A 27,554-nucleotide genomic window follows, 5' to 3' on the forward strand; every position below is an offset into this window, starting at 1 on the left:
TTCAGTACAATTTACTCTCAAATCAGTATGCTGTGTTTGCAGTTGTAACTTCAACTTGTCATTAATATAAAATATGGTGATGAAACTTTAATTTTAAAAAAACTGGGGGAGGAAAGCAGGTGACAAACTCTGTTGAAATTTGGTCCAGAATAATTCTTCCTTCTTCTTTGATAGGAGCATTACTAACAATTATGTATAGTTTAGTTGCCATTACCATTTTTTTTTCAATTTTTGTCATTCTTTTTAAAAATTTCTCATCTAGAGCTGCTTGAAAAATTGATGTGGCTTATAAATTAAACAGATCAATAAATCTTTTTAAAAATATTTTATTATATTATATATTTTTGATTTAAAAATCTTAAGTTGTTTGTATTGTATTTGCTTTTAAAAAAAATCTTAACTTATTTGTATTGTGGAAAAGGTTACCCTGAAAAATAATTATAATAATGAATAAAGCTCAATAATATGCAACATTTATGTATTGCTGATGTTAAACCATTTCTAGTTTCTTATATCCCTTTATACATACTGAGCAAACAAAATCTGTGTTGTGCAAAAAGTGAATGAAGGGTAAGTTAGCCCAAAAATGCCGACAACTTGTGCTGTTGAAAAAGCCAACCCCTTCCCCTATCTTCTTGATTCTGACTCTGAACTGCCTAGGAAATAGAAAAAAAAACAGAATCTTTTATTTATTTATTTAATAATTATGGCCCGTCACGTTTTATTAGGCAGGGAGCGAAAACGCCAGCAGGGGGGCAAACTCAACAGAACAATAGACGCGGCCAAGTTTTCCTGACCTTTTCCCTGGTTGGTATCGCCCAACGCTCTCCCCCCCCCTTTATCCCGGGATGGTACATCCCAACAGATGCAGGCGTTTCCTTAGAACTTAGACTCGCTCGCTTTTCGCCTTTCCCCCTTCAGGTCTCTCACCTCTGATCCCGCCCCCTGCTTCGCCGCTTTCGTCTCCCTCGGGGAAGAGGGGAAGGGGAGGGGGGCAGAGAAAGAAAGTCGGGCTCACGCTGGGTCGGATAGGACTCTTTGTGCGGGGGGGGGAAGAAGTGAAGCGCGCGCTCGCCCGCGCGGCCCCGAGGGAAGAGGGGAGAAGAAGAAGAAAAGAGCCGAATTCTAAAGCGATCGCGCGGGTGGGCGAGCGGGCGGGCGCGCGAAACCGAGAGTCGGAGGGGTAGAAGAGTTGGGAGTGGAGGAGGAGGAGGCGGCATGAAAGAAAAACGCAACCGATGAAAAACAACGGCCAGCCCGGGGGCAACTGCTGTCGAGAGGGGAGGCGCGAGTCGGACGATCCGTTGCGCGGCTTTGCTGGTTGGGAGAGCCAGGACGGGAAGCTGCAATTAACTGGGGAAAGGGGAAGCGCCGCCGCCGCTTAGGTTCCGCTCTTTATCTCAGGTAAGTGCGAGGAGGAGGAGGAGGAGGAGGAAAATAAAAAAAGGGAACGGTTAGTTTGAAAAGTTGGGAGGGAGGGAGGGAGGGAGCGCCGGGGCCTCGAGCGCTTCGCCAACGGGGGACCAAAAGAGGGAGGGGAAATCCGAGTTGGCAGCGGCTCCATTGTGAGCCGCTCAAATCGCTGCTTCTTGACTCGGCTCCTCCACCTTTCCTGAAGGGGGGCTGCTCGAATGAGGGGCTACTGCTCGTTCGTGATCCTGGTGGAAACACCGATTTTTTTATGATTGGCATTTCTGGTAGGGAATGCAAGAAACCCAGATTCGTGGGTAAAGGAGAGGAGGAGGAGGTAGAAGGGAGTGTTGGTGGAATAAGTGCTTGGGGGGTGGGGGGATGAGAGATTAGTTGTAATGAAATCCAGGTCTCCCTTTAATTTTCTATAATTTCTACTTTTCCCTCACTAAGGGAACATGTCCAGAAATGGTGGGCCTAGACCAGTGGGTCCCAAACTTTTTGGCCATACGCCACCTAAATATCTTTAAAATCCTGATGCCCCCCCCCCTGACATATAATTCTTACTTTATTCAAAATTGAACTTTATTGATGCGGAGGAAGCATAAAAGGCCATTAACTTGGTTTGAACAAGGTTCAAATTGCCCCATTAAAAAATCAATCCCCCCCCCCGCCCAATGGGGTGTGGGCCCGCGTTCGGAACCACTGGCCTAGAAGAAGGAAATGGCTAGTTAATAAGTTACGTTTTGGAAAGGAAAGAAGAGTTTTGTGGGAGGGAGGGAGGACAGGCAGGGAGAGAGCGAGAGAGGCAGAAACTCCAAATCTTCAGAAATGCTTCATGCCTGGAACCGTTCCGAACAATTTCTTTCCCAGTGAAAAATGTTGTGGTTGGATCCTGTGTGAAGGTTGCACACTTTCAATAGTAGATTCCTTAATCCTGAAAGGGGAAGAACTTGTCATAGTTGTTCGTCGAAGAGGGGAAGAAGAATCAATTATTTTTTGCACAGGTTGAAAGCCATTATCTGCTTTTCCCTTGTTTACTCTGTCATATGTTACAAAGGCAAGCCTTGGCAATGAAAATATCTTTCACTGTGTGGGGCAGAGTCTCTGTAAGATCCGCCTTGTGTGAACTCTTGAGTTTTTAAAGATTTTTTTTTTGTTATTTTACCCCCGTCCCTTGGCTGATAGACCACATTTTAAATAATTTTTGTCCTGTTCCTTAGGCTATGGAATTCCATTTAACACATAGGATGAAATACTTAGTATACATGAGTGATGTCTCCGGCTCACAAAGTGTTGTTGTTGTTTTTTTGCAGATATTTTTCAGGATAAGAATGGATCAGCTATGGTGCTAGCATCTCATTTTTCTAGATACATTCCTGAAGTTCTTGTTTTTGTGTGCGCCTCTCCTCCTCCTTCCCACCACATATTTCATTGCTCTTATGGAGGAATAAAATGGTGAGAGGCGTCTTCCAGTCTCATTCTCTCTCCAGGCTGTAAGAGGGCTGTATCACATTGTGGGAGCAGCACTGGCAGCTGCTGTTGGTTTTCACCTCTTCAGACTCTCATTTGTAAAGAATTAAAGGCTTTCTCCATTTGACAATGATGAAGACTGAAGGCAAAGGAGACAGGACTTTAAGAAGTGCTTCTCCACACAGAAATGCCTATAAAACTGATTTTCATGCAATTAAGTGCAGCTTTGATTCAGTGACTACTGATAATGCTTCCAACAAGTCTAATCCTCAGCAAAAGTTAACCAACTCATCCAATGGAGAAGGTAATGATCCACATGTTCGTGGCAGAGCTGTTTCATATGGCAACAGAGTGCACAAGATCAAAAACATGTTCATGCAGATGGGTGGCTCTTCCAATTCACCATGTTGTGAAAACAGTCCACCCTCTGAGCCCCGAATTATTAATAAAATAACTTCAGCTGATCTTGCACTTCCTCCTAGTAGCCCATCTTACCTCTGTGTTCAAAAAAATAACCTACTCAATAGTGGTTCCTTTGGTAGTTCCCCGGATCCTTTACCTGCATGCTCATTCACTGATAAAATTATCTGCAGCAAAGAAGAGGGAAATTTAGACAAAGCTACACTAGCAGAGAAGTTTTCTGAGACCAGGAAACTGTTTGAAAGGAACATTAAAAAACCAAGTTCACTGGATAGAAGTCCTCCCATTAAAGGTGAAAGAATTGAAGACAGGAGACGACATGGTTCTACTTCTTCTGATGGCAGCAGTGTGACAGATCACTTTAATTTCAATATTGATGTAACTTCTCAGGTTGCTGTAGATAAAACAGAGAATCAAGGAAATAGTGATCAAAAGGGGCAGCAATCTACTGGCAGTTGTAAATCCTCTTCACTGAATGCAGGACCTATTTCTCGAAGACTGGAGAGTTTCTTGGCTGACATTGACAATGATGACTTCAAAGATACTTTGAAAATGAAGGATATCCCAAACCCTGTTCAAACAGTGTTCTGTGGCTGGGAATCACCAGGAGTTAGGAAAGAAGTGTATTTGCAACAAAATCAGCCCGTTGTAGAATCTTCCCTTTTGATAAGCAGCACTTCTACTGAAAAGAGTGAGTTAAGTGATACAACTGAAGTAACTTCTCAAACAGATCACACTGCCGAAAGGGAACAACAATATAAACCCAGCATATCTTCTAAAGTAGATAGAGCCCCTATAAAAATTTCCCAAGTAGAGGTAGCTAGAGCTGAACTGATTATGGTGCAGAACAAAACTTTAGGAGATAACAACGAAATCACTGGGGAAGTCAATGTATTTCAGAAGGAAAAGCCACTCAGATTTCCAAGTTGGAAAGAGGAGAAAAATGACTGTACATTTGAGGAAATGGAAGAATCTAATAAAGATGGTGCAGTTGATCAAAAAGGAGCAAGAGAGTTAGCGTTTCTGGACAAAATTCAGGAACAAGAGCAGGTTCATGTAAAACCTGTAGGAGAGGGTGAAGAGGAAGAACAAGAACAGAGAAAGAAGTTGAGTGGGTTTTCTTCCAGTGCTTTTGGGATAGAGAATGCCGCTTTCGATGATGACAGAGAAACAGAACTAATTAGCCCGGGCCCTGAAACAGAAGAAACCTTGCAAGAGGAGGAATATAACTATAATAGTGATTACGAGGAACTTTCTGGACTTTCTGAGGAAGAAGATCCTGATCCAGCTAGAAGAGTGAAGTTTTCTACAGCCCCAATCAAGGTAAAACTTCATTAATGGGTATAAAATATAATTATTGTTGTTAGTTATTTAAATATAGTAATTATAACAATGAAGTCTATTAGTATATTCATTAGTAAATGGATGCTTTGAAATTGGTCTCTTAATTACGGTCTCCCTTCCAGATAAGGATTACTAAAGTATTTTGAGTTCTAAAGTACCTTTACGTTTAAAAAACAAACACTGGTTCAGTTAAGCAGAAATGGAATCATGACCAACCTGACTGCTTGGGACAGGCTAAGTCATTGGTTCCCAACCTTTTTTTGGCCATACCCCACCTAAGCATCTCTAAAATCCTGTGACATATAATTCTTACTTTACTCTGAAAGTGAACTCTGCTCACCCGGAGGAAGCCTAAAAGGCCATTAACTTAGTTTAAACAAGTTCAAATTGCCCCCCTGTGGGGCCCACATGGGAACCACTGTGCTAAGTGTATAATGCCCGTGTTTCATATCCTGCACTGACTGATTCAGCTGCACTGATGTCTAGGCCCATTCTTGGTGGTGTTATTTAAAGCTTTGAATGGCATGAAACAAATAAAAAGGAAATGGCTTTTTAATTATCTTTGGTGTGCTCAGCTATATGGGAGAAGGCCTTCTCAATTGTTAAGTGTTTATGAAATGTCTTTTCCAGAGAGGTATATTTGGCACCCCCAATTATGATCTATAAAAGCTGTGGTGGCACAGTAGTTAGAATGTAGTATTGGAGGCTAATTTTGCAGTTTGGCTGTTCAATTATGACTGGCTCAAGATTGATTCAGCCTTCCATCCTTCCAAGGTCGGTAAAATGAGGACCCAGATTGATGGGGGCAATAGGCTGACTCTGTAAACTGCTTAAAAAGGCTATAAAGTACTATGAAGCAGTATATAAGTCTTAAGTGCTGTTGCTATTTGGTGCCAGCAAATGTATCGCTCATAGATATTTCTGGTTTTTGTACATAGATTTTACATTCTTACTCTGTGCTGTAATAGTTCCTTTTACATATAAATATATTTCTGGTGTGATTTATTGTATTTTTATTGTTTAGCTTTATTTGATTATTTTTAATTTAAAATCCACACGTGAACTTTAGCTCTTAAAGTAATGTGGGTAGTCTTCAGCTAACAATGGTAATTAACACTGGAATTTCTGTGACTAAGCGTCACAGTTATAAAGTGCAATATCACATGACTATGCCATTTAGCAATGAAAATTACAATATTCACAGTTGCAGTTATTAAGTGAATCACAACAAATCATTATGGTCGCTATTTGCACCATCTTTTCTGGCTTCCCTGTTGACTTTGCCTGCAGGAAACTAGCAAAGAAGGTCATAAATTGTAATCACATGAATGCAGGGCACTGTGATTGCAAGCCAGGTCCACATTGCAATTACATGACTATGGGGACCTTAACCAATGTTAAGGACAAAGCCCAGTCATAACTACTATTCATTGCCACTGTCACAAGTTTGAGCAACCACTGAATGAATAGTTCTTAAGCGACGACCATCTGCAAGAGCAATAGTAGTAATAATTTAGGATATACATTATGTGGGTATAGTATCAACTTTTGAGCGGTATAGGAACTATTTTCTATGTTAGAGTAAATGAAGGAGGGAGGTATTGTGTTGTCATTTTGGTTGCCAGTCAGGAGTCAATAAATTCTTTTAAGATTTAAAGACAGTAGGTCAGATCAGAGTGAAATGCCAAAGAAAAAGAATAGAATAAAGGACTAGGGGTAATATGATAGCAGTGTTTTAATATCTAAGCATCTACCACAAAGTTAATTAATTAGAATAGAATTGGAACGGACCTTGGAGGTCTTCTTGTCCAATCTCCTGCTCAAGCAGGAGGCCCTATACCCGTGATGACATGAGTGGCCACCTCTACACAGGTGGCACGTGGAGCCATTTCTTAGGGCATGTGAGGCGTTGACCTGTCAGCTCCAGTGCATGCCAGCTGATTTCAGCCTTCATTTTCAGCCGTTTTTTGCCCAAGGGCGAAAAACAATTCAGTTTTCAGTTCAGGAACGGACTGCCGGTTTGCGCATTGGGCGTTTTTCTCCCTCTGGAGGCTTCAGGGAAGCCACCTGAAACCTCAGGAGAGTGAAAAACAACCCAATGCGGAAACCAGAAGTTCGGGAATGGACTTCCGGATTGCATGTAAAACTGTTTTTCTCTCTTCGGAGGCTTCAGGGCCTCGGGGGGGGGGGGGAGGGGAGACCGTTTTCACCCTCCCCAGGCTTCTAGAAAACCCTGTGTGCATGTGCGGAGTAGCGGGGAGGGGGAGTTCATGCACGCATGCGCAGGGGGCACAGCACAGGGGGGCATTAAATTATGAGGTGGGCACGTGATAGTGCACATGCTCATGCTTTTGGCACCCGAAGTGAAAAAGGTTCGCCATCACTGCACTATACAATTTGAGACAAGTTGCTGTCCAGTCTCTTCTTAAAAACCTCCAGTGATGAAGCACCCACGATTTACAAAGGCAAGCTGTTTCACTGGTAAATTGTCCTCACTGTTAGGAAGTTTTTCTTTAATTCCAGGTTACGTCTCTCCTTGATTAGTTTCTATCCGTTGTTTCTTTTTTTGCCTTGTGGTGCTTTGGAGAATAGCTGGAGTCCCTCTTCTTTGTGGCAGTCCCTCAAATACTGGAATTGTGCTATCATATCACCCTTTGTCCTTCATTTCTCTAGACTAGCCATACCCAGTTCCATTCTTCATATGTTTTAGTCTCTAGGCCTTTTAAACATCCTAGTTGCTCTTCTTTGCACTTTTTTTTCAAAGTCTCAGCATCTTTTTATAATATGTTGACCAAAACCAGATGCAGTATTCCAGGTGTGGTCTTATCAAGGTTTCATAAAGCAGTACTAATATGTCACGTGATTTTGATTCTATGTCTCTGTTTATTTACACACACACCCTCATACCCTTCAGGAGCTAATAGTTATGCAGCATCCCCCCAGGGCTTCAGGTTTATGGTGAGGTTCAAATTGTCTGAATTCTTTTACTACTTTTTGTTCTTGAAACAGAGTATAAACAAGAGATGGAGATGACTTCATAGCACCTCTTATCAGGGACTTGATCATGAATTTAGATAATGGAATGCCTACAGTGAATTTTTAGGGAAAATGGATTCTCTAGTAGTCATAGTCATGGAATCAATACCTTAGGAATCCTACTTCTTTGTTTATGGAAACATTGCTCTTATTCCCCTTTCCCATGGCAAGTATTAGATTAGGGAGCTGGTGTGGTCCTCTTTATCTTAATAGTTATAAGTGATGATAAGTAACAGATAAGTGGTAATCCAGAGAGATTAACAATAACAATGATACAGTCTGCAAAATTGTGCTAAGTAACTTCTTTTAAGTGCATGTGTGGAATAATATACAATGCTAGCTGGCTAGCAATTTTGCCCAGGGATATATTGATTAACTATGATGAACATCAACCATGTTTTTTTAAAAAATAAAGAGAAAAGTTTGTGAATTCAGGACATGTGGCTCATCCCTGTTTCTTTGTGCCTTACTAAGTTATGGTTTAGTACATCTTTTTCATTGCTTCGCCCACAGATAACATTGCACATTCCTTTCATTTTCAAGTACTGTGGGCAAAGAGCAGGTTAACTAGCAATTATGCAAGCTGAATTCCAGCTTATCCAGAGAACATCATATGGAAGCCAGATACAGTAAAATGTACAAACCTTACTAGTATATTAAAAAAAGAAATGAATTGGTATCTTTTAGCACAGTAATATTATCATTAATGTTGTAATAAATATAATATTAATTAAGATTCCCTTTAATATTTCTGCCAAGAGTGATAAAATGTCTTTGGCTGTAGGTTCCAAGTGAGCAAGACTTGTATATTTAAAAGTGGAAAAATAACTTGTGCATATTAGTAGATCATTGTGTTGGAAACATTAAGTGAAGTTTTCCTGATTGTGATTTTTTAAAAATTTGGAAGTAGTTCAAAATTGAGGGTAATTTGCAAACTATAAAAGTAGGATTACTTGTTTTTCATTTCTAAACAGAGATAAAGATACTATACATGATGGTTGTAAATATTCCAAAGTCACTTGGGTGAGGGTGGTGGTGCTGAAATTTAATAAATAAATTCTATAAATTAATCAATATTTGAGGCTGGCCTGATTCAGGTTATCATTCCGCATTTGATAAAAAGTAATAGGAAAAAATAGCTGATTGCCGTATGTATTATATCACCTTTAAAAATAAAAATGAAGTATAGGTATTTCTTGACTTTACAACCATTCATTTAGTGACCATTCAAAGTTAGAATGTTGCTGAAAAAGTGACGTATGACTGTTTTTCACTCTTCAACCATTGTAGCATTTCCATGGTCATGTTATCAAAATTTGGACCCTTGGCATCTGGCATGTATTTATGATGCTTGCGGTGTCCTGGGGTCATGTGATCCCCTTTTGCAACTTTCTGACAAGCAAAGTCAACGTGGAGGCCAGATTCACTTAATTGGGTTAATTCATTTAATAGTTATGGCAAGAAAAGTCCTAAAATGGGGCAAAACTCACTTAATAACTGTCTTGCTTAGCAGTGGAAAATTTGGGCTCAATTGTGGTCACAAATCTTAAGTGTATTTCTTGAATGGCTGATGCTTTCTCCTGAAGTTTATACTTGAAGTTGTGGAAGATTGATTGGATGCCTATATCCCGGTTACTTCCTCTTTAGCAGTTAAAAATTGACTCTGGTGTTGGCAAGAAAATCAGTTGGAGCAGGGCTTTTCCCTTTGTTTTATATTTGTGTTTAGGTCTTACTATTATCTATTGTTTTTTTCAAGGTTACCCCAGCTCCCCCCCCCACACACAATAGATTTTATGATGGTTATCAAATACTCTAGTTTCTCTTTGGCCCCATGTTAAGATCTCCCATCTGTTTGTTTATTTTTTTAACAAAGTAGATTTTATTTCTTAAACATTGAAATTTATAGCTAGGAAATGTATTAAATGAACATTTTATCTCTATACTATTTGGGGACTTTTCCATTTGTTCTAGGTTTCTTGTGATAATACATTGCAGTATTATCCACCTCTGTGCTCTTTACAGTTTTTTAAAAATTATCACATTCGTAGCGTCTATTTATAAATATTTAGCAGTGTCGTTTTTTTCCCTGCTTTAGTAAGGAAGATGCTTCTTTTCTCAATACATAAAACACATGGAATTATTCTGTTTTTTTGCTCTTCACATTAAGACTTATAGTAACAATTTCTCATCTAGACTACCATAACCAGTCTTGTATTTATTTTGTACAATGACAATAAAGACAATACTATACTACATCATATTTGTATATTTCAGGGTTCCAAGTAACACCCTCAATGAAAGAAGACTCTGAGTTTCCTCAAAGTTCCATTTTTATTAGAGATGTCATATTGGCACATCTGGGAAACCCCAAATGTGAAAGTTTCCAGGTTTTCTTCACTCTAGTGAAAGTTTAAGTTTCTGCCCAGCACACACATGTCCAACACATTGTCCAATCAGGCACCATCCCAACTAGAGATGCCTCCCAGTCACAGCACTCAAGGTGTAGGGCAAGATGAACTTCTCTGAGAAAAGAATTTTATTTGGATTATATATCTCCATATAATTCCCCCCTCCCATTTTCCCACAGTAGAAAATGTGGCAGGCCTAAAGGCCCAATCTAAACGATGTCTTCCAGGCCTGACACCATATATAATTTAATAAAAAACCCTCTTGTAATATCTATTCTTTTAATCAGCCATATGCTATATATGGAAATGAAGGTGTTGCATAAACACAGATCAAGTGGGTTTTTAAAAAATTGCTGTAATTTATGTTTTTTAATTATAAAATTATCTGTACTAATTTCTACAGGATGCATTTTGTTGTTGCGTGATGGTGGTATACTAGGCCTGTTAAACTCTCTAAATTAACTCTCTTTAAATTAATAGAAAGTAAACATTAATATTAAATATAACATAGGTACCCAGAATATTGTGTATATTTTTTAGATTATTTAGATTATTTTTATAAATAACTCAAGGCGATGAATTTATCTAATTCTCCTTTGTTCTCCTATTTTCCCTACAACTATAAGAGATGAGTTGGGTTGAGAGAGAATGACTGGCTCAAAGTCACCCAGCCAGTTTTCATGCCTAAGGCACAATTAGAATTCAGCCTTCAACTGGTTCAAATTGATTCTTATGAACAAAAATCAAAGAAGTTAATATACCTAATGTTTTTTTCAGTGTTACAAAGTGCTTGCACTGATGCAAATGGACAATTAGAAGAAACACCTGTTTGGTTAAATGCAGTAAATTAGCATAATCCATAATAACTACTGGTACTATTCATATATCAGAATTCAAAAGGACAAAAAAAACTATGGAATTCAGACAGTCCTTACAAAAGAAAAAAGGATGTGGTGGCATAAAAATATTTACTAATGTATGGATGGTACATGTTCAGACATGCTTCTGTTAGCATCTGCAAAGCAGGCACAGTTTTTATATTGATGTTTCAATCAGTCAGGCTTGTTTGCATTTGGCTGACTTACTCAGACATATAAGAGCTTTCATTAAAATATTTCCAAATAAGATGTCTTATATAGTTTGCGGCACTGAAAATGAAGGCACAGATCAGGAACAGAAACACATTCCTCAAATCATCAGGGATTTAGGAATATGTCCTATTCATTGCTTCTTTTACTTTCTATAATTCTCCTGCTTTCCCTTTATAACCATAGTTCTCCTCAGAAACAATGTTATCAATCCAGCACATGGTTAGGTTTTTCTTTTGATGAAAAACTATATCTGGTCCTTGACGTATGACCCTTCATTCAGTGACTATTCCAAGTTAAGACAGTCCTGAAAAATGGAGTTACAGCCTGTGTCTAAAGTTATGGCAGTGCGGTACTTTAGATGTCACATATCAAAATTCAGGAGCTTGGTATCTTGCCCACACTTACAACTGTAGGGGCACTTCAGTTCCTTCAGCTCACCTATCTCATTTACTCCCTTTTGGATGCTGTGTACGCTGCCTTGTATGGCAGCAAGCAGTCCCAAAACTATGTACCTCTGGGACTGCTTCCTCATGCACTGGGGAGCCTCAGTTGCCCCAGCCTGCACCGACAAGCATTTGTTCACCCAGCTGCCTTCTCTCAGTTTCCTACACTGATCTTTTGCGCCCAGTCCCTGAAGCAGTATTTGCTGCCTTGCTGTGTTTGCTGTCTCCTTTTGGACCCTTGTCCACTATGTTACCCTGGGCACTCCAAATTTTCCAGCTTCCTATATGTGGCTCCCCGGCATTGCACTATCCATGAAGCCCTAGGAAGCATCAGCAAGCATTCATTTACCCAGCTGCCTTCTTTTCCATTTCCCTGCACTGACTTTTCTCTTTTTGAGCCCAGCTGCCATGGCTGAAATAGAAGCACTTTGTTGTCTTGTTTTTGGACCTAGCTTCTCCAGTGAAGATATCCTACGTATGGTTTGCTGAACAGTGTCTTCCTTAAACACTGTTGGAGGGTGCTGCCCTCCAATAAGCAAACAGCAAGTTGACTCCACATTCAGTTGCTAATTTTGAACTTCATTTGGTGCTAGAACCTATTCTTTGAAACATTTCTGAAAGCGTATTTCATTTTATTTGTTTTAAAAACTATGTGGCCAATCATCTTGTGAGACACAATTCAAGCTAGTCGATTTTTTTGTTCTTTGTTTCTATGAAAGCCCTATCGTGTACTTCTAGCCTAAGTTCTCAAGAGGATTGCAGATGTTAGATACAGCATAACTGAGAAAACATAAATACTTCTCAGTCCAAAAATTAAGTCTATTATTGCCTCAAGATGAAGACATACAAAAACAGGATTTCTTGTAGCTCAGCTGAAAAGTATGTGTCAACTTATGTTTTTTTGCAAAGAGAAAGACAATATACATCCACACTCCTTCAGTTTCTACTCCAACTTACATAAATAAACTGACTAAATGGTTCCATGTCCTGCATAGTAACAGCCTATGCTTATTTACCCAGAAGAGTCTACGGATTTAATACAGAGGAAATATCTATAGCTTTATCCCCCTGGTTTATGTGGTGTTGCTTTTTTCCTTGTGTGAATGTTCATATGTGGATCTCTGCGTATTCATATTTGAGAAAGTAGTTAGTGTGTGAGAGAAAGTAGTTTGTAGACTACTTTGTAGACTGTAGATTGTAGATCCATATGGAAGATCAATTTTACTAACAGATACCTTATTTTACAGTTTAATTACTTGGCAATTCAATTAATACTAATTTAAATTTTTGCCTTTTGGGGGGATGTAGATAGTGACCAGTATGTTTGCTCATAGATCCACATTTGTTGCAGGGGATTAGTTTCAGTGGGAGTTAGCAAATACTGTTAACAAAGAAAGACGTCAGAAAGCATGGATTTTGCTGTTTATCACCTTTTCTTCCTGTCTATTTTTCCATTGGCTGGTGTATTAAATTTTAAATTCAGCAATATTATCTTTTTGTGTAAATGTAGTTATCGTTTTCTGAAATCAGTTCCTAGTTTTGTTAAGCATATAATTCAGTACATTTTGCTTCTCAGCCTTTCGGCTAAGATCAAGTGCTTCAGGTATAATGTAGAATAACATAACATAAATCCTCTAATATTTTTTTAATTTAAAAGCTGCACTATATTGAAAAACATCATTTTTCAAATAACAAGATTAAATATTTTATGGGCTTTTAGAAATTACCAGGATGTAATTTGCTGTGTGGTCCACATACTCTCAAACATTGATTTGCAAATGGGTATAACATAGGCATGTTCTAAATTGGTATTTAATTGACATTTAAAACTATTCAACTTGCATGGATAAAAAACGTTTTTGAAAATACTGTATTTTTTTAGGTATTCAGTACTTACTCAAATGAAGACTATGATAGACGCAATGAGGAGGTGGATCCTGTGGCCGCATCAGCAGAATATGAACTTGAGAAAAGGGTGGAAAAAATGGAGGTGTTTCCTGTGGAAATTGAAAAAGGTACAAATCTCGAATGTCTGTCCTAGAAAAACAACAAGGCCTTTTTAATGTTTATACCTTAATTTTGCATCATTGATACTGCAAAACCTCTAATTAGGTGTAGCATTACAAAGTCAAGAATATAAATTACTTTTAAGCTTAAGATCGTCTTCTTAAAAATTTGGATGTATAAGGGCTGGAAAATATTTTAGAAACGTTGAAAGCACTATAAAAAGCAAACATTTTTAATATATTAGTCCTGAGAGAAAAAGTCAAAACTCATATTGAGGCAATGTCATTAGCAAACTTTAAGACAATGTGTGAACTTTCTGACTTCATCTGATTTATGTTTTCTGAATGCATCAAGAAAAATAGGGTGAGAATTAGAGAAACGTGGTTGTACTAAGTAGTATTAGGTTTGATGTTAGCCGATATTTAAATAGTAATGTTAAGTATCACCAAGTTTAAAACTTAATCTGTTAGTTTGGGTAATGCAAATTCCAGTTCTTAAATTTGTGCAAAAATTACCTAGCTTTATACTTTATACATTATACTTTATCCTTTGGAGTCTTTAAATACATCAATATTTCAGTTTTTATTATAAGCATAGGTTGATTTGTCTCTTAATATCTATCTTAGCTTGAAGGAAATAACCAAAGAAGTTATTACGTTTAAAGCATAAAAATAATACCAAAATTGATTCATTAAAAATTAAAGACCTGGTGAAGAAGGTCTATCTTTATTCTTTTTTTCACTGGACAGTGGGAACTGAACCCAGCTCCCAAGGGACCGTATTCAATAGCCTTGGATCAATAGGTGCTATATAGATAAATTTCTGAAAGCATGGACATCTTCAAAAAGGCCTTCTATTGCTATTCATATGACTGCAAATAGTCCCTAAATTGTTTAGGATTTAAAAGCCATAGTAACACATTAACTATTGCCAGTGAGCAATTAGCAAGTTCTACTGGCATCTTGTGACTCTTGTAACTTATATAAGTTACACTTAGCTGCCACATTACATACCATTTGTGACTTAGGGCGTTACTCAATAAGTTGCAGTAGTCAAGAAGAGATATAATGATGATATAGATAATTGTTGTCAAATAAGATTAGCAAACATATTCTGGCATATTTACCACCTGTGCTGGTGATAGATGAAAATCAAGGACTACTTCCAGTCTGTTGACGTGCTTGTCAAGAAAGAATGCAATTATGTGAAACTCTTGTCTCATTGCCTAGATGAGGCTGCTGCAATCTGGATGGAGGGGAAAAACCCTGATGAAGCACGGCTGCAATTTGGGGTGGGGGTGGGCTTCCTCAATTCACACTTGATGCTTGAAAGGCAGAAAAAAATTATGGCTGTTAGGGCATTCATCTAGCGCTAGCTGGTTTCCCAGTTGCAACCTTACTTCTCTACAATCATGTCTTGATCGTTGCCTATCTAGATTGCTGCAATGTGCTCTACATTGCTGTTGTGATGGCTTTGAAAACACCACAACAGCAATTAATGCAGAATGTGGCAGCTCACATAATGGCAAATACTACCACCAGAAATACACATCTTTGCCCTTTATTGTTTGCCTAGAAGTTTCCTTGTAAAATGTAAAGTGCTAGTTTTGGCATATTAAGCCAGGAAGTGCAATTTTTTCCCATCCAGTTCTGGCCTCATGAAATGATTTCCTCTCAAAAATTAGACTTGCTCCTTCCAGAAAATACCAGAGAATGTTAAAAGATTAGTTTTCCAGAGGGCACTCCCCCACTTCTGTGCAGTGTTTTTGTGAACTGTCAGGAGTCTCTAATTGATTATAAATTCCTATGGAATCCATTGTATTGAAACTCTTCTGCAAGCCCCAAAGAATGCAAAATAAGGGGACATGTGGTTGCTGAGGTTTCCTTCTTAGGATTTGACCGAACACTTGGAATCCCATTTAAAACAGATTTCATTGACATCATTTGCAAAAAAGAAAAAAGAAAAAGAAGGAAAATTGTCAGAAAGATTCTCCAGCTCTTCCACATCCTTCTCACACCCAAATAAGAAGAAGCTTCACTGTATGAAACAAACACTTTTTTGATCTGTTTGCAGTGGAAGCCAAGAAGTAAGCTGTGTTCTCTGCTTTTATTGCCTCAGATGGGCCTCAAATCATTGTGCCCTACTGTAAAATTCCTTCATTTATGTTCCAGCTGTCCCAGCCACTTCATTAGTCTCAGCCATTGGCTATGATAACAGTATGCTCACAAGTTACAAAAATAGGATCATTTTGCTTGTGTTTTTCTTGCAGGTGACAATGGCTTGGGTATCAGTATAATAGGAATGGGTGTTGGTGCAGATCAGGGACTGGAAAAATTGGGTATCTTTGTAAAAACAGTAACTGAAGGTGGCGCTGCTCAGGAAGATGGCCGGTAAGTTTCAATTAAGACTGCTTTTTGCATAGTATAATAAATGAGGCATAAGGAGGACTGGAATTTCCCGTTTCTTTCTCTTCTACTTCTGTATGAGAGACAAGCTTTAGACAATCTGCGTTCTTTATGGGTTTTTTTTAGATTCTTGTTACTTAGAACAAACTTGAATAAAGGCATGGTTTTATGTGCCAAACTTAAAATGGTATAGGAAGTTGAAATTACAAATGTACTCCAATGTGTTTTATGTATATACCAATTAAAAACCAAAAATTTGATTTAACTTGTGAACAGTATCTAAACTGAACAAATAACACATCTAAACTGTCTTTTTGTTATGTCTATTTAGAATTTGAGGTTCCTCTTTTACTCCTTAAATCCACTTCAGCCATTTGTTTTAATATGGTTAATTAATTCAATAATGAAGAGTTGTAAAATGGGGCAAAACTCACTTAACAACTGTCTTAATTAGCAATAAATGCTGGACTCAGTTGTGGTCGTAATTTGAGGACTATCTGTAAATTGAAAGATTAATGACCCAGTCTACTCATAGGGATGTATACATCTGTCACTTACTGATTCAGATCTTATAGATATAACTCATGTGTAACCTTGAGAGTGTATACTCTAATACTAGCCAAATAAATAGTGAATAAAAAGGCATGTATTATTTTATGTAATTTATATTGAAAACGCTTCATACAAATCAAGTTGACCTGCATATTCTATTTATGCTGAGCTAAGTGTTTAAAAAACTATGTCGCAGGATGTTTGTTCATTACTTTGTGAAAAATGATGTAGATTTTTTGATTGAAAGTGATAAATATGACTTATATATTTATTCCTAGTTTTTTTGCATCAAATGTAATGCAATATGCAAAATCTAATGTTTGTTCCTTGCCTTGCAGAATCCAAGTGAATGATCAGATTGTTGAAGTTGATGGGATAAGCCTGGTGGGGGTAACCCAGTTTTTTGCAGCAACTGTATTAAAAAATACAAAAGGCTCAGTCAGGTATAAACAATTATATATAATTAAGCAATCATTGATTTATTCCCTTATGTACAGTATGAATGTGTATGCAAAGCACCTAACAAAGCCATAGTCCAAATAGTTAACATTAAGTTAATGCTAAAAGAACATTTTCATCAATTTTCTAAATTTAGAGAGAATGAGGGGCAAACACAGCTCTTGAGAAAATGCTATTCATAGTTTGGGTGGAATGCAAAAAAATAAAAAGGTTTGTGTGTTTTGTGCCAGATATTGTGCCCATTAATGCAGATATATTAATACTACACTAGCATTATGTGATACAAAGCAGTATATTAGTCTGTTATTGCTATTTCGATATTATACTACACTTTGCTTCCATTGCAATTTCTGACCATATTTCAAAATGTCATGTAAGAAAACAAAGCATAGTTAACTGTTGCCAAGGTATAAGAAAATATTAAAAGCACCATTGTATTTTTTTGGTCATTGATGTATTAATATTGGTTATTTTTACACCTTAGATTTCTGATTGGAAGAGAAAAACCAGGAACTCAGAGTGAAGTAGCTCGCCTTATCAGCGAGACATTAGAACAAGAGAGATACTTATATGAACAGCAATATGCCCATGAAACAGAACAGGTAACAAGATGGGTGTGTGTGTGTGTGTCTGTGTGTGTGTACATATACATGCACACACAAAAATATGTGTATACCTATTCATGTTGGGTTTGGAGTAAATTGTTGCTTTTCAAAACAGTATTTCTACATTAGCTTTTTCCTGTAGGTATGAGAAAGAATGAGTTTACCAGAAACCTTGGAGCAACAGATAGAAAAAGTTATCTAAGTTGTTATCTGACAGTTAGAAATCATTCATGAATTCTTATCTAAGGTGATCATCAGTTGAGGAAGAAATAAGTGGGATGGGAAGAAGAAGAAATTTCAACAGCAATTTATGAATTGCATAAATTTGATAAAGAGATTACATGGCAGGCAAGTCAAACATTTTTTTTAATTGAAAAAAGCCCTTCAAGAAAAACCTGGCACATGGGTGGAGAGTTGTGTCCTCATTGCATCCCACATTATTTGTTCCTTCTGTCTCATTCATAGACTTAACAAAGTCATTCCCAGTTCTTCCTATGAATTATTACATTTTGTTCTCCTTCTTTTCTTTTTCTTTTTCTTATTAAGTTGCATTTTTTTTCTCCCTGTCTCCATTTTTCTTTCAACCATGGACAAGCTTCAGATTCCTTCTTTTATATCTTGTTATTTTAAATGGGACCTAGGAAAGTTGCCTTTTCTGTGGTTGCCCTATTCTCTGGAATGACACCCACCCCAAGATATTTCACAAGTTTTTTTTTGCGTTTAGGAAAGCTATGTAGCTGTCTCTTCCCTCAAGTATAAGGGGCCAGTTGAGTGGGAGTCCCCTGTAACTGCTGTGTTATGTCCTTGGTTGCCATTTATAGTTGATATTTATGTATTGTTTATTGTTACCCTCCTTGTTATTTATTCATTTTTATGTTGTATGCCTCGCATGATCACATTGGTTGAGTTGGGCAGAGTTTTAAATCATATAAAAATGCTATATCCTTTTTCCTCTTACACCTTTGTCCATATGTTGCAATCTGTCTACATAAAATTGTCCTTGGCATGTGTCTCCTATCTACATATATAACAAGGTAGTCAGTTTCAGTAATTAAATGTAGTTCATCCAATGAGTAATTTGCGCCTTCTCCCATTTCTTCTTCCCCATGCAGTTTTGTGGTTTAATCGTGGAAGATTGCTTCTTTTATTAAGATCACTTTATAGATCTGTAAAATCCTTTTGAAAGGGGTTATTTCCAGTAAATATTCATGCTGTAAGGGGTGAAGAGCCTGTAGCCACACAAAGCAAGAGCAAATCCCAGCATTTCCCATGTTCAGCTATATTTATTCCTCTGATAAAATACAAATTGTTAATGACTGCATTTGATTGAAACAATAAGCCATACATCTTGGTTTAATAAGCATTGGACATAATACAATTTAGCTATCATTTTATATTATTCTTATAAATGCTGTCATTTATAAGAACATAAATATAAGAATGGTAAGGCCACACTTGGAATACTGCATTCAGCTTTGGTCGCCACAATGTAAAAAAGATGTTGAGATTCTAGAAAAAGAGCAACAAAGTATTGGGGGGGGGGGCCTGGAGGCTAAAACATATGAAGAACGGTTGCAGGAACTGGGTATGTTTAGTTTAATGAAAAGAAGGACTAGGGGAGACATGATAGCAGTGGTCCAATATTTCGGGGGTTGCCACAAAGAAGAGGGAGTCAACCTATTCTCCAAAGCATCTGAGGGTAGAACAAGAAGCAATGAGTGGAAACTAATCAAGGAGAAAAGCAAGTTAGAACTGAGGAGAAATTTCCTGACAGTTAGAACAATTACTCAATGGAACAACTTGCCTCCAGAAGTTGTGAATGCTCCAACTCTGGAAATTTTAAAGAAGGTGTTGGATATATTTGTCTGAAGTGGTGTAGCAGGGGATTGGATCAGAAGACCTCCAAGGTCCCTTCCAACTCATTATTCTATTCTATTCTATTCTAATACATGGAAGTCTGGTTGGTTACGTTTGCTTTGACATATGTAGTGCCCTTATAAAGATAACACTGGACTATAAATTAAATACTTAATTATTTAAGCATTACATCAAAAATTAAAAGCAAGGCAAGTGTACATTTTCTTCATTTTCTTTGTTTTTCTTCTGCTACACTTTGTACCCATTTGTGTTTTCCTGATTTGTAAAGTCCCTTTGCTCAAAAAGAGGAACAAAGCCAGAACAGTCGGGCAACATGGACTAGGAGATTTCTTGCTCAAAATATACTTTCAGCCAAATTTGATGTTCAGATTCAAAGTTTATTTTGGTCAGAGACTAATGTAACCAAATTTGATGGTTTACAATGTCATATGAAGCAACAACTAAATGTATAAATATAAACTATTAAGCATTTACTTTTTAAAATGTCATATTTTAAGATTTACATGTTCATAAAAATGTAAAAAATGCTGAATATAATAGCATTATATATTTATTGTTGTATTAACATCATTTTAAGAAAATTTGATAGTTTTAATAAAACATTGAATTTAATATTGTTTCAGGATGAAGATTATGATGAAGATGACGTTTCTTTTGAATCACATTTACAAGAAAAATCAGTAGAAGTATTTTATCTTCCTGAAAATGAAGATATTACTTTCCCATTAGACATGGATTCAGCACAGTTCATGCTGAAGTTTAAAGAGGTAGAGTGCAATTTTGTTATCTCTTTAAAAGGATGATAGGGCGTTTACTGTGAATTAATCTATTGTATGTTATAAAATCTGATGTTACAATTTAATGATACCGTTTTCAATGATATCTTTGGAATAAAATAAAAATTTATGGAATATATTGTATCTTTAAAATATTTTTCTAGATGTGTATGTAGGAATTCTACTTCCTATACAAAATATAAAATATTCTGGGAATTATCTTTATTTTAATAAGGCCAGAAAAACCACTTTATATAGCTTATTCATTAAAAAATATTGTTTAGTAAGCATATCTAAATAAGTGATAAATTTAATACATAATCATAATAAATCATTAAAGCATGAACAATACCAGAATCAATTCAATATATGTAGTCCTTGATTTACAACAGTTCATTTACAACAGTATTGAAAACAGTGACAGATGACCATTTTTCACATGTACAAACTTTGCAGCATTCCCATGGTCACTTGATCAAAATTTTGATGCTTGGCAGCTGGCCTGTAGTTAAGACGGTTGCAGTGTCCCAGATCACATGATCCTCTTACGACAGACAAAGTCAATGGTGAAGTCAGATTCATTTAACAGCCGTGTTACTAACTTAACAACTGTAGTGATCCACTTAAGAACTGTGGCAAGAGCAATCGTAAAATGGGGCGAAGTTCACTTAACAAATGTCTCACTTGGCAACAGAAATTTTGGGCTCAATTGTGGTTGTTACGGAGTACCTGTATTGCAATAATCCAAGCATACAAGCACAATAAGGGCATAAGTTACTGTTCAGCACATGCAACATTTTCCATGTAATATCACCTATGGGATTACACTATGTTCTTTTACCTCTTCCCAATCCTCACTCCATCTCTTACATTCCATTCTTCAGTCCTTTCTGGGGCAAAATCCAGATAGCTGTTCCAGCTGCGGTACTCAAATCTCAGCTTTCTCCACCCTATTCCTTTTGGCTGCCTCAGCAGAACAGTTGTGACCTCGGTGCTGTTGATGTAACACTGTCACCCCCTCACATCCCAAGCCACTGTTCCCAAAGGAGTTGCCTTTTCAGATTCTGTTACTTCCTTCCACTGTACTTTTAGCTAATAACACTTTGAAGGCTCTTCTCTTTTGAGAGAAAAGCACATCCTTTTTATATAAAGCATATATTTTATACCTTTCTTTTGATTTAGTTGTATAGTAGGCTTGAGAGAATTAATTTTTATCTTTTAAGCCTCCTAATGAATACTTCTTGCCATCAGTAATAATGCTGATTATGTAAAGAAATATTTTCAGGCAGTTTATATCAGAAAGTATATTAATATATCAGTTGGAACCATTTTTATCTAGCAATATATCATGATCTTTAACATGAATCAATCAGTGACTCTATTCATATTTATCTTACATGAGTGGGTCATATAATTATCAGTTGGAAATAATTCAAAAAGAGGAAGAGCTGCCTGAAATTGGATGTCAGCAAAATTGGTGGGAAAAACAAGTTATAACTACTTCCTGTGACTAGTTCTAGCTTTTTATGTTTAGATAAACTATTGTCTCTAAGCCACAGAATGGGAATTTGCAGTCCATGCAGATATTGCTGAATTTGATCACTTAGCAGATTTAGCCAGCATGGCTAGTAGTGAGGTAATTCATGAACCGTAGCTTAGCAGTATCTTGAGACCAATTGGTCTGGTGTAAGTATACAATAAACGAGTGGTTTTATTCTGCTTGAGGAGAAGAGCAAGTGGGCACTTTGAGATTATGAAACCTTATTGCTTACAATGTGATGGAAAAAATGTGAACAGTAATAGATATATAAAATGAATTTTCAAATATCTGTTGCACCTTTTTTTTCTTCAATAAAACTTTCCATGCACTTTTCTTCTAGTTACAATTAAAGCATGCAGTTACAGTGGCTGAAGTTAATCAACTTAAGGAAAAGGTAAATCTTCAATATATACTTTAAAAAAATATTTAAATTCGGTTATTTGTAAATTCAACTTGAATATATTAAGGACAAACAAGATAAAACCGAATTCTTAATTTCAACTAAAAACAGAAAACATTATTGATGTAATTTGTGCTAATCTGTGAGGAATATTTTCTCTGGAATTTCATTACACATGTCATATACTTGTTGAAATAAAAATAAATAAGCATTGCTGGATACATGCAAATGAAAAGCACAAATAAAAAGGAGGAATAATTTGTTTTGTGAGGATAACAACATGTCATTTGTAAGTAAGGGCAGTGCCTTATTCTCATCCAGGGTACATGGGTTAGAATTGTTTGATACTTTGAGATTTTTAATATTCTGCTATAGAATATCTTTTTACATAAGCCCTGTCTCCCTTCCCCAATCAATTAAACAACTGTTCCACTGCTTGTAATGCATTTTTGATAACAGAGAAGCATATTTCATAGTGTATGGATCTTCTATAATTTTTAGGCCATTTGCTTTCTTGTAATTAAAACATAATGTATGACTTGATTACTGAATCTAAATCACATACGCACTCCTAAAACTTTAAAACCTTTGCAGTATGAACTGAAAACAGTTTCTAAAAGTTCTGTAGTGATAGAAAAATACCAGGTAATCCAGTGGGGTTTTTTCTAGCAATGAAGCTAAAAATTTGCTGACTATATTCCTTGAAGTTTTGAGTTTGACAATATAAGTAAGAACATTTTCCTTATTTATATGCATTCTTCATTTAGTATATTTAGTATACATTCGTCACGTAGTGTAACCTATGAGAAATTGCCATCAAGAAACTAGGCAATTGTGTAGGAGGGAAACATTTGTTTCAAAGCTAGCATATTAATATCAGCAAAAATATAAAACATGTCCATAAAATTTAGCTTACAAGTGAACTTTTGGAAAATAAGCTAAATATTTATTTTGCTTTCGGAGTAGTAGATATTTTATATCGGTTAGAACAGTTTGAATATTAGAAATTAAAGGCAATAATTTTAGATGACAAGAGATTTTAAAAAAAGCATGAATTACTACAAAATGAATTAATCTGTGTGGATTTTATGCAAATGGACAGCTGCTGATACTTAAAACTAAGGCAACATTAATAATTGTTCCTTGTTACATTTTGGAGATAAACTTAACTTGTTCGGCTTAAAATCTAATCAATTAATCTATATACATAAATGAGTAATTACTAAAGACTAATAATTTGAACTTTTTTTAAAGCTAAAAGCAACAGAAGCTGAAAAGATTGAATGGGAGTTAAAGAAATCGCAGCTCCAGGAAACTATAGATGATAACAAAGAAAAAATAAAAAAGCTAGAGACCTACTGGTTAGAAGCCCAGAGTTTATGCAAAACTGTAAATGAGCATCTTAAAGAAACTCAAGAACAATATGATGTGCTGGAAAAAAAGTATAACAAAGCGAAGAAGTTACTCAAAGAATATCAGCAGAAGTGAGTGTGTTGTTATACTCTGTCAGTTAAGCTCATAGATATCTATGTGTATAATTTCTTACATGTAAAATGTTGTGTGCTATTGCTATATGTTTGTTTCTGTGTGTTTGTAAGTAATTCACATCAGGGTTTTAAATTTGTCCCTGAATTAAAGTCCCTATGTTTTAGTACATAGGGACACAGTAGCTTAGTGGCTAAGATGCTGACCTTGTCGATCAGAAGGTTGGCAGTTCAGTGGTTCGAATCCCTATCACTGCATAACAGAGTGAGCTCCCTTTACTTGTCCCAGCTTCTGCCAACCTAGCAGTTTGAAAGCATGTAAAAATGCAAATAGAAAAATAGGAACCACTTTGGGGGGAATGTAACAGTGTTCTGTGCACCTTTGGCGTTTAGTCGTGCCGGCCACATGACCATGGAGAATGTCTTCGGACAGCGCTGGCTCTTCGGCTTAGAAACAGAGATGAGCACTGCCCCTAGAATCAGGAATGACTAGCATGCATGTGCGGGGAAACCTTTACCTCAACCTTACAGTATTAGTGCTTTATTTTGGACCCTAGGAAAAAATGTAGGACAACATGAATTATGTAATTCAAGGAAAAGAAGAAAATACTGAAATGATATATTTAGTTTATTTAGTTTTATTATTATTTATAGGCCGCCCTTTTCCCTAAGGGGACTCAGGGCGGCTTACAAAATATACGGAGGGGGGTACAAAACAGTAAACATAAAACAATACATAAGTAAAAATAGTACACAACATTCATTCATCATTCGGGTGGGGACAGATTACGATCTTTATCCCCAGGCCTGACGGGATAGCCAGGTCTTGAGGGCTGTGCGGAAGGTCTGGATGGTGGTGAGGGTACGAATCTCCACGGGGAGATCGTTCCAAAGGGTCGGAGCTACTACTGAAAAGGCTCTCCTCCGTGTGGTTGCCAGTCGACACTGACTGGCGGATGGAACTCGGAGGAGGCCTAATCTATGCGATCTAATAGGTCGCAAGGAGGTAATTGGCAGGAGGCGGTCTCTCAAGTACGCATATATTGTAGACAGTGATGGTGTTGCAGTCTTATCAAAATAGATGGATAATGTATTCTTCAGTTATTGCCCAATTATATCTTTTATCATCGGTTGGACTGGTTGAAGCTGCCAGGGGTTTGAAGTTCAGTAATATTTAGAGATCATAAGGTTTAGGTTTTATTTAACTTGTATGCCGCCCTATTCCCGAAGGGACTCAGAGCGGCTAACAAAACCGGAAGGGGAAGGGAACAATATAAAAGGAAGAACAAAGACAGACAACAATACAGAACCAGTATAAAAGGTCTCAACAAACACACCAATTCGAGTGGGGATGGGACTCAGCAGCCCCAGGCCTGCCGGAACAGCCAGGTCTTAATGGCTTTACGGAAAGCCTGAAGGGTAGTGGGGGGTCCGAATCTCCACGGGGAGATCGTTCCAGAGGGCCGGAGCAGCCACAGAGAAGGCCCTCCTCCGGGTGGTCGACAATCGGCATTGGCCAGCAGATGGATTTCGGAGATGGATAAGTTCCTCATCTCTGATGTAATGTCATTAAAGAGGTTGTTTCCCAAAAACATAATTATGTGTTTGTTCCCTCTTCCAGAGAAGAACTCGCGATAAAAGAAGATCATACAAAAATTATTGAAGAGAACAATCAGGAACATGCAAATCAATTAAAAATTTTGCAGGAGAAGGTCTGCACAAAATGATATTTTAAATGTTATTTTAAAGGTCTTTGTAAATATGTCTCAGTTTTTAAAATGATGTTTATCATCTTCAGATCACAGAGCTTGAAGACAAGTTAAAAATATATGAGAAACTTCCTTATTTGTTTGGAAATAGTATGTTATTAGACTCTGTCACACCAAATACTGAACAACTGGCAGAACATTTTGAAATTAAGGATGATATGCAGGAATTAGAATCTTCGGTGGAGAAATTAGATTTTTCTGGTGAGTAATAAAAATATCTATTGGTATGCTCTGCAAACTATGATACCAAAACCTCTGGCAAAGTCCTAATTGGTAGATACTATCCTAATTGGAACCAAAAATTCCATTGTTAAGCAACGTGGTCATGTGACTGCACCGTTTAGGGATGTCCAGTCCTGCTTGCCACCGTCAAGTGAGAATCCTACTTGATGTTGACTTCCAACTTTCTGCTGGCTTTCCCATCAACTTTGCTTGTGGGAAGCTGGCAGGGAAGCCGGCAAATCATGATCATGGGAGCTGCGAAGTTGTAGTTTGCAAGCCCACAATCAGGACTGCAGGGACTACAATGTCTAATTGTAATCATTGCTTGTTGTCGTTGTAAATTTGAACAGACTCTGAATGAACAGTCATTAAATGAGGACCACTTAAATGGCCTGCAATACATTTTTATAAAATGACATTAAGTTGTCCTTCTACTACAGCTGATACAGTGATACTTATCTTCTTTTGTAAAACAAAATATCAGAATCTAAATTGTTATTTATCTAATTGTTACAAAGAAAAGGGAATGTTGAATAATTTCATAATAAAATGAGGTGATGAATAAATACTATAGTAACTTTTGGATAAGTGACTATGCATTTGTTACAGATTTTGATACCTTTGTTGGAGACATACCAAGGTTAGATACAAGTGCCCATAAAGCTAAAGCCCAGCTTGCCTTGAAAGTAAAACGTCAGCCACCTTCTCGGTCAAAGCTAAAGGAATCTCTTGGTGCCAAACAAAAAGATAGAATCTCACAGGTATAGTGTTCATTTTATTTTTCTAGATATCACATGGTACTTTGTCTATAATTAAAGTATACATGAGATAAAATATACAATTTACTCTGCATTTCTGGCAAATGATCTAAAACAAGTGTTTTTAGCCATATTTAACATTCATTCGTTCATTCATTCATTTTATGTAGCCACCCAATTAAACTAAGTGACTGGATGTCTTGCAATTGATGTAGATACCGTTCATTCTTCTCAGCTTTCCAGTAATTATCAAATTTCAACTGCTGGTGCATTTGACAGACTTAGAGGAATATTAGGCTAATAGGCATATACAGTTCCTTAAAAATATGGATTCAGTTAACAGGGACACAAGGGGCTTTATATTATCTCTTTAGTCTCACTTCTTTCCAGATGTACAAGTACTTTCCTTCTTGGAAAACAGCTAACTTAAATTGGGTAGAAGAGGATAAAGTAATATTATATTTGTTACATTTAGTTTGTGGATTTGGATTTGGCTAGAAGGTATATAATTTCACAGGCCTTTTTCTACTGCTTAAGGAAATACTTATTTCTCATAAAACTGATTTTTTTCCTCTTACATTTATTTCATCTCTATGAAAATCATTGCTAATGTGGAATATAGAAAGGACTTTAAAAATCAATTTAAAGCATAAAGCTCAGCCCTACTTGTGATTAGCCCTATAATCTATACTGAAACACCTGATTATGGGGGAAAATAAAGATTTAGAATAGCTTATGTTTAAGATACATGAAATCAAAGCTTTAGTATGCTCTTGAGTACTATATCTGGGCTGCTAGGAGGTTGAAACAGACAATTAAAATAGGTTGACTTGCACTGTAATTTGCAATTTATTTATATAGCAATAGCCCTCAGACTTATATACCGCTTCACAGTGCTTTACAACCATCTCTAAGTGGTTTACAGAGTCAGCATATTGCCAACAATCTGGGTCCTCATTTTACCCACCTTGGAAGGATGGAAGGCTGAATCAACCTTGAGCCTGCTGAGAATCAAACTGCCAAACTACTGGCAGTCAGCAGAATTAGTCTGCAATGCTGCATTCTAACCCCTGT

General features: G+C 36.9%; 1 protein-coding gene across 3 annotated transcripts in view; it reads left to right on the forward strand.

The window, feature by feature from the left end:
* Positions 1-897: 897 nt before the first annotated feature.
* The window catches only part of LOC116503307 (neurabin-1-like), a 57,587-nt gene continuing 30,930 nt past the window's right edge, over positions 898-27,554 (forward strand). Inside the window, exons 1-12 of one of the 3 annotated variants that reach the window (XM_032209634.1) lie at positions 898-1,404; positions 2,727-4,626; positions 13,508-13,640; positions 15,902-16,022; positions 16,928-17,032; positions 17,533-17,650; positions 20,155-20,298; positions 22,188-22,241; positions 23,502-23,731; positions 25,353-25,443; positions 25,530-25,701; positions 26,332-26,483. In XM_032209634.1, coding sequence (XP_032065525.1) covers positions 3,013-4,626; positions 13,508-13,640; positions 15,902-16,022; positions 16,928-17,032; positions 17,533-17,650; positions 20,155-20,298; positions 22,188-22,241; positions 23,502-23,731; positions 25,353-25,443; positions 25,530-25,701; positions 26,332-26,483 — 2,934 coding nt within the window. In that variant the 5' untranslated portion in view covers positions 898-1,404; positions 2,727-3,012. Of the gene's footprint in view, positions 1,405-1,571; positions 1,698-2,726; positions 4,627-13,507; positions 13,641-15,901; positions 16,023-16,927; positions 17,033-17,532; positions 17,651-20,154; positions 20,299-22,187; positions 22,242-23,501; positions 23,732-25,352; positions 25,444-25,529; positions 25,702-26,331; positions 26,484-27,554 lie in introns of those variants that run through there. The other 2 variants (XM_032209650.1, XM_032209643.1) reach the window with 2 other exon arrangements.

Source organism: Thamnophis elegans, chromosome 1, assembly GCF_009769535.1.
Source record: "Thamnophis elegans isolate rThaEle1 chromosome 1, rThaEle1.pri, whole genome shotgun sequence".
Taxonomy (NCBI): domain Eukaryota; kingdom Metazoa; phylum Chordata; class Lepidosauria; order Squamata; family Colubridae; genus Thamnophis; species Thamnophis elegans.